The 17,308-nt window shown below is 37.2% G+C and overlaps 1 protein-coding gene across 6 annotated transcripts in view; it reads right to left on the bottom strand.

Annotated features, from left to right (window-relative positions):
* Positions 1–17,308, bottom strand: part of DPY19L1 (dpy-19 like C-mannosyltransferase 1) — a 95,833-nt gene that overhangs the window by 47,130 nt on the left and 31,395 nt on the right. For all 6 annotated transcript variants that reach the window (XM_019925678.3, XM_019925688.3, XM_019925668.3 and 3 more), the window contains exons 7-8: positions 11,692–11,749; positions 2,037–2,128 (exon numbers count right to left, since the gene is read on the bottom strand). In XM_019925678.3, coding sequence (XP_019781237.1) covers positions 2,037–2,128; positions 11,692–11,749 — 150 coding nt within the window. The remainder of the gene's footprint in view (positions 1–2,036; positions 2,129–11,691; positions 11,750–17,308) is intronic.

Raw genomic sequence — 17,308 nt, forward strand, 5'->3', positions numbered from 1 at the left:
GAATAATAGCCTCCGAAGAGGCCCACTACATGGCAAAGGGGAATTAAGGTTACCAATCAGCTGATCTTCAAATAGGGAGATTATCCTGGATTATCCAGGGGGGCCCAATGTAATCACAAGGGTCCTTAAAGTCAAAGAAGGTTGGAGTAAAATGACTGCTAAGAACTCAATCCACCATTGCTAGCTTTGAAGATAGAGGGGGCCACAGGTCAAGGAATGCAAGCAGTCCTCTAGAAGCGAAAAAAGGCAAGAAAACTGGTTCTTCCTTAGACTCTGCAGAAGAAGTGCAGCCCTGCCGACACCCCTATCTTAGGATTTCTGAGTTACAGAACTGTAAGATGTAACATGATAAATCTGTTTGTGGTGATTTGTTACAGCAGCAATAGCAAAGTAGCAGAACCCTCTACAGTACACCCCTCGGTATGGATTAAAGGAAGCAACCCTTCGCAGGTGGAGCAGCACCGTACACAGCTGCTCAGATCACAGCATATCAGCAAGGGAATATGGGAAGAATCAAAAGTTTGCCATCACTGGATTGAAGACAGAAGCAGAGGCAGAACAAAAGCAGAAAGTAGAGATTGATGGGCAGTCCACTGTATTGGAGAAAATACTGTATTGGAGAATACAGTATTGTATTGTATTGGAGAAAAAAGCCAAGATCAAGAACGCGGATGTGGAAACACAGCATGTGCAGTGATGAATCAGACACTCATACGGCACAACACTTCCTCCTGAAGTGTTTGAGAAGGAAACCTCTATCAAAGTGCCCCAGAACTAAAGGTTATGAATTCAGAGTTCATCTTATGTGAAGATGCTAAAAAAGTTCTAATTTTCATAATAAAAGAGGAATTTAAGGGACAGCAATCAGGCTGGAGTTGCAGAGACTTTAAAAGTTAATACAAAAGCTGCCACCCATCCCACATTCTGTGAAAGGCTGGTCTAAAAACCCTACATAAGAGACAAAGCCATGTAATGGCTCTGTTCCTGTTGAGATCATCACGGTAAATAGATCATTCAAAGGGCTTGATGTAACAGACTTCAACCAGTTCTCCTGAATTCTGCTGATCACTGAAAGGAGTTCTTAGTCTGGGTCATCTTCAGATTTTCATCATGCTCTGTTCTGTTCTTTCATAGACCCCGTTTTGTTTTATCTTCACCCTCTGAAACAAGGCAGCATCAATCTAAATTCAATATCTGTCAATAACGAGGGGAGGGAAATATTCTCGGTCCAACTCTCTCCACTCTTGTAGTGAGAAACATGGGAGGGCTCAATCCAATCCTGAGTTTCTAGCAGGAATTATCCTAGCATACCTTTGTCTACTCATGTGGTTTCTTTCTACCCCTACTATCCAGTTCTCAGGGATGCTAAACAAACACAGAAAGAAGAACTACGTGTATTAATGTACCTGACCACACCTATTCTATGAACCGTTCTTTGCTTTGAAGGGCTATAGCTTATGGGATACACCCTACTGCCACCAGCTTTCCCTCTTCTATTTTTGGGAGGCTGCTGTGGTGGCAGAAAATGGCTTGGGAAAGTAGAGATTGCAGAAGAAGTGGAAGCAGCTTTGCTGCTCCTCGAGCAGTACCTGTGGACCACTAATTAAAGGAAAGAAGACTAAAAGGCAGATCAAGAAAATGTTTTGGGTAGTAAATATTTTGAAGTTATACTTTTTTTTTTTTTTGCGGTACGAGGGCCTCTCACTGTTGTGGCCTCTCCCGTTGCGGAGCACAGGCTCCGGACGCACAGGCTCAGCGGCCATGGCTCACGGGCTCAGCCACTCCGCAGCATGTGGGATCTTCCCGGACCGGGGCACGAACCCGTATCCCCTGCATCAGCAGGCGGACCCTCAACCACTGTGCCACCTGGGAAGCCCCTGAAGTTAAACTCTTAAAACCCCTTTATGAATTCAACCTAGCAACTGCATCAACTTAATTATTTTATTACACTTTTTATACTGGAAGTTTAAAAAATTCTAGCTTAAGTTATTCAATGCAAAACAAACAAACAACTACTAAAGATAAGACAAAGTTACCTGAGAATATGAGTCACAAGCAGCATCTGAAGTACAAGGAATGGATACGAGAAGCTTTCGCGGAGAGGAGGTGTCCACATCACACGGGTACACTGAAAAAAATTCATAGTGCATGGTATCTTTGCTAAAATTGCTGAGTAAGAAACACCAAGCGAAAGCTGCTATGAAGTTTTTTCTACAACTTAATGGTGTGCTGGAAAACAAGCTACTAACTTTTCTACCAACAGCAAAACTGGAAGATACACATGGCATAAGCTCTTGAGCAACAGTAACATCATGAACTGTCAACAACGAAGTCCTAAAAAACTTCAACTGTAGCCTAAAAGGGAAGTAGGGAAAGCACCAGCAAGAAAATGTTCTGCCAAAAGTAAAAACACTACATTTGAACTGGTTTTGAAAATGAACTATAGTTTGTCTTCTTTCACGTGAATTTCAGCAAAACTCTCCATAAGCAATATTTCAAAACTCCCTGTGGTCATCACTGTTAGTATTTTTACTGACAATGCTGCTTAAAAGGAGCACTCCATCTTTGTTTTTACTTCTTCTTTGCCCAAGCCACCCTGGGCTGCAAAATATTTAAAAGCGGCACAGGGGATCAAATAAAATCACAGAAGTCCTAAAATAGTTAAGTATCAACCTTTCTGAAAAGCTTACTTTAGACTTAATTAAATAATGTAGTATCCCAGTATGAGACTCCATCATGTTTCTGCATATATACTAAATATATTAATAAGTCCATCTTTCAATTTAAAGAAAACTGCACTGGATTAAATGTAAACAATTTGATATTACTACTACTAAGCTCGTCACACTAGAAGAAATAATTATATCTTTCACGTCAAGCAGGGCTACTTCAGAGACTATGTAGTATTACAAAGACCACAGTGGCAATAAGTCTTTCCTTTATTTTAGCTCTACCTCAGACTATTAGATATTTCTTCTACTGCTACAGAAAGTCTGAGCCAATTTATTCCTCTTTTTTTACCAAAACTCACCATTCTCTATGAAATTAACATAAATATCTATTTATAAATGAACTGTACATACAAGAGAATATGAAAAGATTGAAAAAGTCTTTAAAAATGTATATTTGTTTTTACTGAAATGAAAAGTAAAAAATCTGTTAGTTTATTAGATTAACTAGAGATTTCAGTATGATTGACAGTAGAGATATATAAAATTTATAAGGCTACCAATCTCTATGCAAAAATGAATAAGAAAATATTTAAACTATGTAATACACAATTTGAAAACTTTCTTCATACAGACTGTTCACCCATATTTATTTTGTTACCAAATACAACTATGTTGTCATCTCTTAGAAATTCATTTCTCTTAATAGCAGGAGTAACTCAGTTTGCTAAAACTCGATTACATCCTCTGTAAAGTAAGGATAAGAAGGCTCAATTATAAATTAGTAACAAAAAGCAAGGTTTTCTCCTTCTAAAAAGTTAAGAGTGAATGAATTCATATGTATGTGAAAGTGCTTCTTATTGTTTCTCCAATAACACAGGGTGCTTTACTAGATCTGGTACTAACATAATTGCTGTTCCAGATGACACCATATAATATGAGAATAGTAAACAGATTTGTCTTAATCATACCTTAAATTTCAACAAATAAATATTTTTTATTTAACTATAATTTTAAATAGAAAATAAAAATCTATCGTTCTCTTTATAGGTTCAAATGTTAAGAATGAAAGGAGGAAATATACACACGTGAACTGCTTCAAAAAGGGTTACACAAATGTATTCTATACTCTGACAAAGAATAAGAAATTCTTTAATTGTGAAAGTAAACTCAATAAAAAATCTTACACTGTTTTAATTGTCATCATCCACTAAATAATTTTCAGCACACACTTCATAGCATTGAATAATACTGCAACATAACACTGCCTAGATATTGATGACAACAGGCTTTTAATCTATTTTCTGCTTGGTGAAGGCTGAATTTTTTAATCATCTACTCAAGAATCAAAAATGAAGAATTTTAGCAATAAACAGCTTCATTTTTCAACCTCTACTTTCAAATAGTTTACTTATACTCTTAGAGATCTAGCATAATCTAATTGATTTCTCTTCACAATTTAAAAATAGGAATAGAACTGACTAGTCAATTGTAAGTTATAGTTAGTATCAAACAGATCATGTTTAAGGCTTGTTCAAGAGTTTTAACTACAGTTAACCTTTGTAGGATCAATTGTAACTTGTTCGTATAATGTTTGGGTTTAAAACAAATTATCCCACCTCTGACTGCTGCACTGCTATGTTAGCTATAATATTGCTGTAAACACTACACTTACAAGCGATTCCAAAAAAGATTTCTGACCACCATGGGTTTGGCTACTCTTTTTCTGAGAATGGTGTAGGTTTAAGGATTCAGCTATCCAGATGTCAACCATAATAACGCTAGGTGCAACACCTATCGTTTGAACATCTTCCATCTGATGTTACTTAGGGCAGTCCCATTGTTTAGGGAGACCCTTAGCTTGGCATGGGCTTAGTGAGGCTGATGGGACTGCACCTTGATAATAAGTCAGGTAGCTTTCTTGGAGTTTGTCTCTTTCTATACCATGTACTGACATGCTGCCCAAATAACCAGTCAGTTACAATTTGAATCTGTAATACAATTTTGGCTCACACAAAAATTAATGTTTCAGTGATGTATAATTGTTATTAGTAAGCTTTACCATCTTAATAAAGAATTTCTACTGGTTCTATGAAAACCTTTTTTATCTCTGAACTTCTAGGATATCACCATATCCTACCATAAAGTTTGCACAGAACTTCTGTGAAATCAGTCAGCTTTGTTGGATAAGCAATAAATTGCATCTTCATGACTCTATCCTTTATAGCAATGACGCAACCTGACCATTCCTTACTTATTTAAAATATAAAAAGCTGACAAGATGTTATCAATATCAACTCTACCATCTTACCATGTGGTTGTAAACTAAACTTCTCAAGGTTATCAACATAATCAGAATTCTGTATACAGTATGAAGGTATTTGTCAAGATACAAAGGCAGTATAAACTGAAACAAATGATTCTAACTGTATTAAATGGTAACATAACAGAGAAGCAAAAATAATCTATGTATATTTTGAGCTGTTTTACTTTTGAACTCTGTACCCCCTTAGTAGAATATAATCTTAGGAAAAAAAACAACAGCAAAGAAATCTTAAACCTTACTTAGTAGGTTTGTTATTGGTAATCATAATGTATTAATTCTGAAACTATTTTGTGTATATTACAGAATAAAGCAAGTAAGTAAATACATTTAGATTGTGGGGAGGGAGGGGATACAAATATGGAGTGGGAGAAGGCAGGGTTTATACTACTGGATTACTAGATTAGAATTATTGGAAGAATCAGTATGAATTAATGATTTTTGCTAAAAGGACCTAAAAGTCATTACATCCAAGCAGTAATAAGCACATCAAGCACCCCACTTGTGGTCTCTAGTTACCATTTTCCACTAACAGGATCCAAGATTCCTTGGAAAATAGCTGATTCCACATCTGGGGGCAAGACAGTACGAGGTGATCTTGAAACACCTTTTTGTGCAAGAAAGTAAGTGTTGAAAGAACACTGAGGACATATCAAAAGGGCAGAGAATAGTACCCCTCCCTCCCCAAAATACACACACACACACACACACATTTGTTAGGAATTAATCTAATAAAAAATTTGCAAGACACAAAACATTGCTGAAAGAAATTGAAGAAGATTGATATAAATGAAAGATTACCTATGTTTATAGATGGGAAGATCTGATATATTTAGAATGTCACTTCTCCCTAAATTGATCTAGAGATCAAGGCAATCATAACTAAAGTCCTAGCAGGTTGTAAATCTACTGGGGGAAGGAGGAATCATGGAAAGCTGATTCTAAAATTTATACGGAAATACAAAAACCTGGACTAGCTAAAGCAACACCGGAGAACAGAGTTGGAGACTTTTTACTACCAGATATCAAACTTTTAAAGTTACAATATTTAAGATAGTGTGATACTGGCTTAAAGATAAATAGAAAAATAGAACAGATTTGAGAGTCTAAAAACAAATCTACAAATATACAGTTACTTGATTAATGACAAAAGAACCACTACAATTCAATGGAAAAAGAATGGTCTTTTCAACAAACAGTACTAAGTTAATTGGATATTCAGATTGGGGTGAAGAAGCAGTGAAGAACAGGGAGGAAGCAGAGAGAAGTCACAGTCTCACACAGTGCTTAGCTTCCAGGAACTTGCTGAAGTCGAATCCAGTGATGGACTGAAACTAAAAAGCTAAAACTTCACCCCCTCCAGATTCAATTGCTGGTAAGATCAAAGAGATCATGCCCTGGGCTGAGCATCTGGGAAACTGGAGATTGAGCCACAGAGCAGAAATCTCCTTAATTCATTTGAAACTGGAGGTAAACTAAAACAAATTAAAACCACAGCCCTGCCCAGCTTAGCAAGACTCATGGTGGGATCAAATTGCTCAGGCCCTTACCCTACATACCTGACACAGGAAAAGATAATCCCTCTCTGGGAAAAAACAAGCAAAAACAATTATCTACTTCAGGCTTTATCATTCTTTTATACAAAATGTCTTGCAAATCTATGAGACATGCAAAATACAAAAATATAACCCACAATCAAAAGGTAAATTCTAGTTAAATCCACAGATAATGTGAATGTTGGAATTAGCAGACAAGGACTTTAAATTTAAACTTAATAATTAGGTTTAAAAATTTGCAGGAAAAGATGGACAGAATGGGTAAACAGACAAAAATTTTCAACAGAGAGATGGAAGCTCAGGAAAACAATGAAATTCTAAAATTGAAATTTATAATATCTAAAATAAACAAGTCACTGGATGGGCATTAAAGCAGACTGAATATCAGAATAAAATACCAATGAACTCAGGGATATGGCAAAATAATATATCCAAATAGAGACAAAGAGAGAAAAAATTAAAATTAAAAAAAAATGAAGAGAGTATCAAAAACCTATGGGATAACATCAAAAGTTGAACATACATAGAATGAGAATCCTCAAAGACAATAAGAGAGAGAATGGGGAAGACAAAATATTTGAAGAAAAGATATTTGCTAAAAGGTTTCCGAAAACTGATTTAAATTAAAAAAAAAAAACCCACGGAACAAAGATGTTCAGTGAAACTTAAGCAGGATACATACAAAAAAGACCAAATTTAAGTTCATCACCATCAAACCAATAAAAATCAAATATAAAAACAAAGCTTTAAGGACTTCCCTGGTGGCGCATTGTTTAAGAATATGCCTGCCAATGCAGGGGACATGGGTTCGATCCCTAGTCAGGGAAAATCCCACATGCCGTGAAGCAACTCAGCCTGTGAGCCACAACTACTGAGCCTGCGCTGTACAGCCCGTGAGCCACAACTACTGAAGCCTGTGCACCTGGAGCCCATGCTCCACAACAAGAGAAGCCACCGCAATAAGAAGCCCGTGCACCACAACGAAGAGTAGCCCCCTGCTCACGGCAACTAGAGAAAGAAAGCCTGCATGCAGCAACGAAGACCCAACACAGCCAAAAATATAATTAATTAAATTTTAAAACAATGACCAAAAAAAAAGAAAAAAAACAAAGCTTCAAACCACCACAGAAGATACACATTACATTCAGGACAACAATAATAAGAGTGACAGATGACTTATGAAACAATGGAAGCCAGAACACAAAACAATGACACTTAAAGTGCTTAAAGATAAAGCTTTCAATCCAGAATTCTTATCCAGCAAAAATATACTTTAAAAAAAATGAAGGCAAAATAAGGATGTTTTTAGAAAGGCAAAAGCTAAGAGAACTTATGGGCAGCAGATCTTCACCACAATGCTAAATAAAGTTCTTAGACCAAAGAGAAATGATACCAGATGAAAACCCAGATCTGCAGGAAGAAATGAAGAACACCACTGAAACCCAAACTAAAACATCCAGTTATTAAAGATGACTAAGAGTTAACTAGGCACAGATTTAGAGATACAGGGGGAGGGAAGTATACAGGGCTAGGAAACAGCATGTGCAAAGGCCCTGAGGAAGGAAAAGGAACAGTCCTTTCTGGGAACTAGAGGAAGGAAGGACAGCAGGACTGAGGCAAAAAGAAAATGCCCTGGAGTAGTGAGACGCAGAAAGGGCCAGGTCACGAAAGATACTGCAGGCTAGTTTTCTACTACATTAGAAGCTAGTTTTCAAATCTACATCAACAGATTCATTTCCAGCTAAGACTAGCACACTCTCTGTTTTTGGACTTTTGGAGTTACTGTAAGTTTCACAAATAGGCACACCACTCAATAGTCTGAATAACACATCTTGCACTTACACTATAGTCCAAATTAATGTAAAAAATATTTAAATCATGTCCCTCTTCTGCAGGTAACCCTCCATGGCCTTTCCACGTGCTCCAAATGAACTTTACAATGACTGACAAGACTACAGAATTGGCTCCTTCCACACATCACCTCCCGTCTTTCACTGTTGGCCTTATCCCTTCCACTCTCTGCTCTTCCACAATGGCCTCCTTGCTTCTCCCCAAATAAACCAGTATTCCCCCCACCTTAAGCAGAGGATTGTTCCACCTTCACATGATTATCCACAAGGACAGGGGTCTTTGTTTTACTAACTGACACATCCCCAGCATCTACAAGTCCTGACATACAGTAGGACCTCAGTATATGTTGTTTTAATTGAGTTGAATAAACAGAAGACTCAGAATAAATATCCTGGCCAAAACCTTACCATCATTAGAAAGGAAAGCAAGGGAGGGAGGGAGGAAGGAAAAGAAATTAACAGTCAAAAATTGCAGAAAAAGGGCTTCCCTGGTGGTGCAGTGGTTGAGAATCCGCCTGCCGATGTAGGGGACACAGGTTCGTGCCCCGGTCCGGGAAGATCCCACATGCCGCAGAGCGGCTAGGCCCGTGAGCCATGGCCGCTGAGCGCGTGCGTCCGGAGCCTGTGCTCCGCAACGGGAGAGGCCACAACAGTGAGAGGCCCACGTACCGCAAAAAAAAAAAAAAAAATTGCAGAAAAATATTGCATTTAGTTTTTTTTTAATGTACCCATCTAAATGCTTTAAAAGCTAAGCAAAATTGTTAGCTTTCATCTTAGCAATAATTCTCAATAGGGACAGAATCAACATTTAATTAAAAAGCTTGGTAAGTGAAAACATCTGCATAATTTTTATTATGAAATATATAACCTCAATATTATTGATAATTACTATGAGCAATTAATAGCTCCTTTACTGTGTTTTCACACTTTTTAGATTTGAAGGTTTTAAATTTCTGTTTTAAATAATTTGATTAATCATTTACACTACATAATTTGCAGTTCTTTTATTAAAGCAAATATTTTCCCTTGTAAAATCATCTGAGAAAAAAATATTTTAAAAAGTACATCTTACACTATCTTAGACTCAAGTACAGAGCAAACTAAATAATGGAAATAGAAAAAAGCAGGTAACAATTCACAACTGTTTTTTGGCACATAAACCACTCACTCACATGATTTAAATAACTCTTCTAAGAAAGAAGGGTACCAATTAGAAACTGGCTAGAAATTCCCGTGAAGCAAACACTGACTCTCCGGAAAAGTTCACTAAATGCATTAATAGGTACTATCAGAGTAGATGCTTCCCCCCTTATAAAAACTATGTACTTTAGGCAACATTTTTAAAAATCAGAAGAAAACAAGGGTCTGAAAATTGTCCAATCTGAAAACCAAAATAAATACAAAATTATAATAAAATAGATTTTAGTTACTTGAGTTCTCAAGATTATTTTACCCAAAACTGCAGTTTATGTTCTAAATTTTAATGTCATTACTCAAAATGGTTACTTTTCTACTCTAAAGCTATAGTTACTGATATAAATACAATTATCTACTTGACTAATTCAGTAAAACCACAATTCTAATTCTAATCTCATTTAGTTTACCTTTTCCTAAGTGGAATGTGTTCCCTAAGCATGTTTCAGTGTACCAAGTAGCTAAAAAGTATCAAAAAAAAACCTCTCAACCTGAAAAATGAACTGAATTGTCTGAATTTCATTGTTAAAAACTGAAAAGACTTTGTCAAGAATGATGTTCATGCTACATGAGTATCAAAATTATTAGAAAAATGTAAGATCAGGAATTAATAACCTCTAATTTACACTAAGAATATTTCTGCTTAAAGACAGTAGTATTTAAAACTGTGCCTTGGCTTCAAAATTTACAACAGTCCCTTTCCTCTCAACATCTCATTGTGAACCCTCAATGTTCCTTTCTTCCATTGTTAAGCAGTTATTACCTATTTCTTAGGTCATTCTCACAGATCTGTGCTTCCAAAAGGTTTATGGTCCAACGACAGCACTGAGCAGCATCCACAGTCAAAAAGAGCCAAATAATTCTTTTTTTCTTTGCTCAAAATTCAGATCAAATCAAGTAATTGATGTCATATTGCAATCATTTGTCAAATGCTCTAATCCATAAAGCTTTACGTTTCTGTGATTCTAAATACTAAGCATGTGTTAGTTCAATTTCCATCAGTAATCCACTGAATAATATAAAATTCAACCTTAAGTCTACAGTTAAGTTTTTGCATGACTACTCTTAGAGCTTTGTAACATGTGCATATTCAAATGCTGTAGACACTTAGTGTAGAAACACATAAAAGGAATGAGTTACTTCACACAAAGCAACCTGACCTTTCTTTTCTTTCCCTTCATACAAAACTTACCATGAAAGAAAACTGGACAGAGATATATTACTAGAAATTCATTTACAACTATAATTAATTTCCTGGAAGGATTTCACTGGCATCTTGAATTTATATTAAAATTTAATCTAAAATAAGTTACTAATGATAATATAAACAATTACACAAACTAAATTATTTAGCAGTAACTGTGTGTCAAACATTGTTCTAGGCACATTACGCATATGAATTCATTTAATCTCCCCAATAATCCCATGAAATGGATAACATCATTATGCCCGTTTACAAAGAGGAAACTAAGGTGAGATTAAATGGCTTGCCTAGGTCACTCAGTCACTAAATGGAAGAGCCAGGATTTGAACACAGGTAACCTGGATCCAGAGTCTATGCTTTTTACAATGCTGTTCTCTTTGGAAAGCCCTTGGATACGTGAAAATTTATAGATACAATAAAATATTCTGCAAAGGATACTCAAAAGTATATCAAAGTTGAATTGAAATGCATTAAACTAGAAACATACACTATAGCTCCTACATCGAAAAGTTACCCCGACACAGGAAGTTAATGGATACATGGCTAGCTTATTTGCGTCATAGTTAGAACACAGTGTTAAATTATATATAGAATTAACACAGACCCACTATTTCTTCAGGCCACTAAGAGATGTATCACATAAAAGATATAATCGTCATGAAAAGTTAACTAAAGATAAGTGCTAGTGTTTAAAAAAATGAATCAAAATAAGATCAAACATTTAAAGAATGCTACTATAGATTACATTTAAAGAAATTAAGGAAGAAATTTATATTTCTATTAGTAAAATCTCCTAAAATTTTAAAAAATACTTGACTGACTACCTAAAGAAGAAGCTCATATTTCTAGAAGTAAAATTCCCTAAAGATTTTGAAAATATTTGTTGACTACCTACCTCTCCATGATTGAAAAAGAAGCACAACACTGTAACCAGGCCTCCTAATCGACTGCCGCTGGAAAAGAGAATAAGATAATGTAACTTGAATAACAGAAAGCAGGTCAATCTTAATAAAACCTTGAAATAACAGAGCATGATAATCTGCCAGTACTACAAGAAGTTTTAGCCACACTAGAACTCTACTATACTTATTTACAAAACAGCTTATTTCCTCTAAGGTATCATTAGCCAAAACAAGTTTTATTTTAAAAAAAATCATTTTCCATCTTCAAAATGTACAGAAAAACACAAACTGACAAGAAATAAAAAATTCTTAATAGTCATGTTACTGTGCGTCATGCAACCTGACCTGTCTTTCTCTTCTTTTTTTTTTTATCCTTTAGTACACATATTAATTTGTGTCCCTCAGCATTTCTCAAAGTATTTTTCTTGGCATATAATATATATTCAGAAGAGGGGATGGGAGCAAGTACAGAAAAGTGCTTAATGGTCATAAAGCTGGAAATCACCACACTGTCTCCTGCTCTTGGAAATTCACAAAGCATGTTAGCACATTAAAGATTTAATTAATTCAGTATTTCCCAAACGCAAGCTACTTTTATACATGCTTGGGAAACCTAGTTTACAGATAAAGTTTTATCGTTCATTTGTTTTCCAAAAATTGGGAAATACAACACAAATATCAAAATATGAAAATCTGGCATATAACTCTAGCTAAGAAACCACAGTGGTATAGTTTGGCAGTCCTAACAGTTAAACCTTCATTTGATCACGTAAGAGTGAAAACATCTCCATTCTCCTCATCCCCTGGCCAGAAGCATTTGGGCAGGTGAAAGTAAGGCTGTTTTTAGGTTTGTTCCATCGTTTCTTTCATCTCTACTATTGAGGTCTTTTTACTCTCTTTAGCTCATGCTGCTTTCTTGTTATTTTACCCAAATATCCTTCTTTCTATCCATCCAGCAAATACGTATATAACACAGAGAAGTAACAAAGAATCAGACATAGGTATTCTAGGCCATTATATTTATTCTTCAGGATGTATGAATGAGGAAACACAGAAGAGATACATGAGATGGCAGGGATAATCCATGTAGCAAGAACATACACCTTCTGCATCACCCCCAGAAGGAGAAAGGAAGGGCTGGGATCCCCAGCACATGGGGCCAGTCAGCCAAGAGGAAGGTGAAGTTTGCATGTTTAGTGGCAAGGAGTTTACAGAGTTGCCATTTTCCCTAGAGTCAGGGCACAGAGTCACTTGCTGCTCAAGAGAACAGGTAGCAGGGCTAAAGGCTTGAGGAAAGGGGGGAAGGGGATGTCTGAAATACCACTTGCATTTAAGGAGAGAGGTAAGGAGGGAAAACAGAAGGACTGTAGAGCCATCTTTTTTTTTTTTTTTTTTGCGGTACGCGGGCCTCTCACTGTTGTGGTCTCTCCCGTTGTGGAGCACAGGCTCTGGACGTGCAGGCTCAGCGGCCATGGCTCACGGGCCCAGCCACTCCCCGGCATGTGGGATCTTCCCGGACCGGGGCACGAACCCGTGTCCCCTGCATCGGCAGGCGGACTCTCAACCACTGCGCCACCAGGGAAGCCCCAAGGCATTCTTTTTATTTTAATAGATGTCAAATATTGCACGGTACAAACACACTGCAATTTTTTCAGCCCTTTTCCTGTTATTGGTCATACGAATGTTTTTCAATTCCTTGCTATAGTTTTTAAAATGTTAAAATAACATCGCTGTACATGTAAAAAAAAAATGGTGCCTTTATTTCTATTGAATAGACGTGTGAGACTGCCAAGTCAAAGAACGTGAACTTTCCAGAGAAGCCATTCCAGTCCACACCCTCACCAATGTATGAGGGGTCCGTATCTCTATAACACAGCACCCAATATGCCCAGATCCTTTTACATTTTGCCCATAGGAAGGGTGAAAATGTTTTTCTCACTGTTATTTTGATTTGTTCTTCCTGCCTATTTGTACAAGGCATCATTTTACTTTTTTAAAAATTTTTTTATTAATTTTTATTGGAGTATAGTTGCTTTACAACAAAGCATCATTTTAGTGGGCTGTTTTGTTCTGTTTTCTTCATTTACTCTTCTGTGAATTGTATATTCACATTCTTGTCTGTTTTCCTATTGGATTCTCTGTTTCCCTATTTAAAGATTAGGGATACAAATTTTTTTTACTGTCATGTGTGACAAAATCTTCTGATATAATTTACAGTGTATTCTGTCAGAAAAAAATTTTAACTTTATGTAGTTAATTTCATAGTAAAATGTCAATATTTTAATTTATTTCTTCTGCATTTCCTGTCTTGTCTGTGAAGGTCTTCCTTACCTCAAAATTATATAGTGTTCTAATATACTATAGGTTATGGCGCAGCATCTTCCATGATTATGTAGACACCTTTGCTTAACTAATAAAGCAGGGAGGCAGACTTTCTGGTATATTCAGGCCCTGCATAGCCAGGAGGAGAGAATAAACTTTGCTTATCTACGAGGAATGTTCTAAGTTACAATCACTAGGAAATGATATGACTTGCAATAAATCCAAAGTAGTGTTCCCAGCATTTACCTTCCTACCCTCCAATCTTTAATGACTATCACATAGGTCATTTTATTTTGCTAAACAGAAAAGATGTAGTAATCAGAATACTTAAAATTGATTTTTTTTTTCCATTACAGTTGATATTTCAGCATTCCCTAGTGGTTAAAAAAAAAGTTTCTTCTGCAATATTACCAACTACCACCTGTGAGAAAATATGAAAGTTCCTACTGTGCAAATTTGAAAGGATTCTGAGCTTGGCAAACAATTACCACATTTACTCATACATCCCATTAATCTTTTGAGCCTTGATTTCCTTAGATATAAAATAAGGGGGTGAGAATGTAAAAGATCTTAAAAACACTTTTCAGTTCTAACGTTTAATAATTTTATAATTCTCTTCTTTCCCAAACTTTTCAGTGAAGCAGATTCAAACCAATCATCACATTTTGGTAGGCTGTGTTAATCTCAGAGGTTTCTACCTCTATTTACCAAAGAATGATGAAACACGCAAAGTTCAAAGAGAAAATGAAAGTAGTAATTCAAAATGATATTAAATTACCCTTGGAGTGAGTTTTCTTGCTGTATAAATGCTTAAGAAACAGCATATAAGAGAATATTTTGGAAAGAAATCAATTAAGAGGATTTCCAGTCTCAAGTTTGAGATGTAATCCTCAGCACCTGCTAGCCCACCAGGCCTGGTTGAGAGCTGAGCATCTTCCCTTAAACTTAGAGGCAGGGATACTTTGGAGCATTAAGGAAAGAGAAAGTAAAGGTGAGAGAAAGAATGAGAATCAGGAAGGCTGAGAAAAGTTCTCAGCTTGGTCCTGCCAGTCTGTTATAAGCAAATCATTAATGCCTTTAAATTAACTCTTTGTCTGCCAGGGCCAAGAAAAATAATATTTTATTTACTAGATTGTGAACTTTCGATACATCACTGCAGCTGTTGGAGTGCCTAATACTGAGCCTCTCCTAGGGCAGAGATTCAAAAGGTATCTGAAGAGTAAGTGAAAACATAAAAACTATTCAATCAGAAGACTGTTGGCATTCATTTTGGGGGAATCTTGTGGTCAAACATACAACACCTCATGTCATTGCTACTGGGACCTCCATTCCATGGTGAAAAACTTCTTTCCTCATCAGCCTCAGCCTCTACCCAGATGCTTCCTTCTCCTGCCTTGAAACCTCACCTTGCTGTGAGAGTCACTCTGTCATGCTCCTGTATTGGCTCTTGACCTGGAGGTGAGGCCAGCAGCCACCTCTATTGTCACTTCCAGACACTGCTCCTGAGCCCTTCATTAAACCCTGCTCATCTCAGCTCATTTCTTCACTTGCCCTCCTCAGGGCTGTTATCTCCCAACACTCCAGCTCATTCCCCACTATTCACAGCTTTCTCCTTCCTCACAGGCACTCCTAGCTTCTTAACCCTCTGTTGAGCACCACTGGAGAAAATTACACCAACGTGCAAACCTGTGCTGTCCTAAAATTATTTTAAAAAGAACAACTCAATCACAAAGCCTCATGAACTCTGCCTCCCAAATATCATGGAGTCTGTCCGCTTCTCTCCATCCAACCCCCACTATACTAGCTCAGGCCACCATCCCCCTTCCACATGGACAATGGCAGCACCTTCCTGCACACCTTCACTATATCCAGGCTCACTCCTCCTACAGTGTATTTTCTACATCATGCCATCATTAAAAATAAATTAATACGATCACACTAACACTATCCACTCAGTCCTTCGTTGGCATCCCATTGTTCTCAGGAGGAAATTCAAACCCCTAAACACGTCTAAAATGCCATGTGGGATCTGGTCCTGCATATGCTTCCAGACCCCTTTCACTATTCTTCCTTCTTCCCCAAAACTTGTGCTCCTGTTGCACTGTCCTTGTCACAGTCCCACAGTGTACAAATAGCCCTGTGGGGGACTGGACTGATGGCAGAGCTGAGGCAGTCCTAGGGAGAGAGAATACCATGGTATCCTAGTAAGAGAGATGCTGGGATGTCCCAGAGAGACAGAGAATGCCAGGGTGTCCCAGGGAGGCAAAATGATAGGGTACAAATAAAGAAGTGCAAGGACGCCAGAGATATTCTGAAGGAAGAAACCAATGGGATTTTGTGACTACTTGGATTTCAGAGGTAACTAAAGGGGATAGTCATGGATATCTTCCCAGGGTTAGACCTGGACAACAAACAGTGTGGTCAAGTGTCATTTGCTGAGGGACTTCCCTGGTGGTGCAGTGGTTAAGAATCCGCCTGCCAGTGCAGGGGACACGAATTCAATCCATGGTCCGGGAAGATCCCACCTGCCACGGAGCAACTAAGCCCGTGTGTCACAAATACTGAGTCTGTGCTCTAGAGCCCCCAAGCCACAACTACTGAGCCCACACGCCACAACTACTGAAGCCTGTGTGCCTAGAGCCCATGCTCCACCACAAGAGAAGCCACCGCAATGAGAAGCCCACGCACTGCAACCAAGAGTAGCCCCAGCCTGCGCAACTAGAGAAAGCCAGCACACAGCAACAAAGACCCGACGCAGCCAAAAATTTTAAATTTAAAAAAAAATGTCATTTGCTGAGATAATGACATAAAAGGGGGCAGATTTTGTAGAAAAGACACCAATATTTTTAACCAATAACTTTCATCAATTTAAGCATGCTGAAGAGAAATACACATCTTTTAAATATTCATATACAACTGTTAGACCAAATGATTAAAGATGTGCTAGCAGGCCAAGTTAATAGAACATTCAAAAAACCAAAAAAAACCATGGAGCTGGAAAAGTTTGAGCTGGTTCAATTCACAGCCTACTTAAGACACGTTTTTAACCAAAAATCCAGCCTGCATAAACAGTAAATGCTTGATTTATTAATGAAGAACAAAAAAATGTCAAATAAAACAATGCAAGTGAAATTAGCATACAGAATAAGAAATTCAACTTTTCCTTAAAACAGGTGGAGGGCGGGGAAGGAGTAAGAAATTGATGTAAAAAGTTAGTCTATTCTGCCACAGAGCCTAAAAAAAAACACTGAGTCACTTCATAGGTGACTTGGGTTGGATCATGAGAAG

Source organism: Tursiops truncatus, chromosome 9 (genome assembly GCF_011762595.2).
Source record: "Tursiops truncatus isolate mTurTru1 chromosome 9, mTurTru1.mat.Y, whole genome shotgun sequence".
Taxonomy (NCBI): Eukaryota; Metazoa; Chordata; class Mammalia; order Artiodactyla; family Delphinidae; genus Tursiops; species Tursiops truncatus.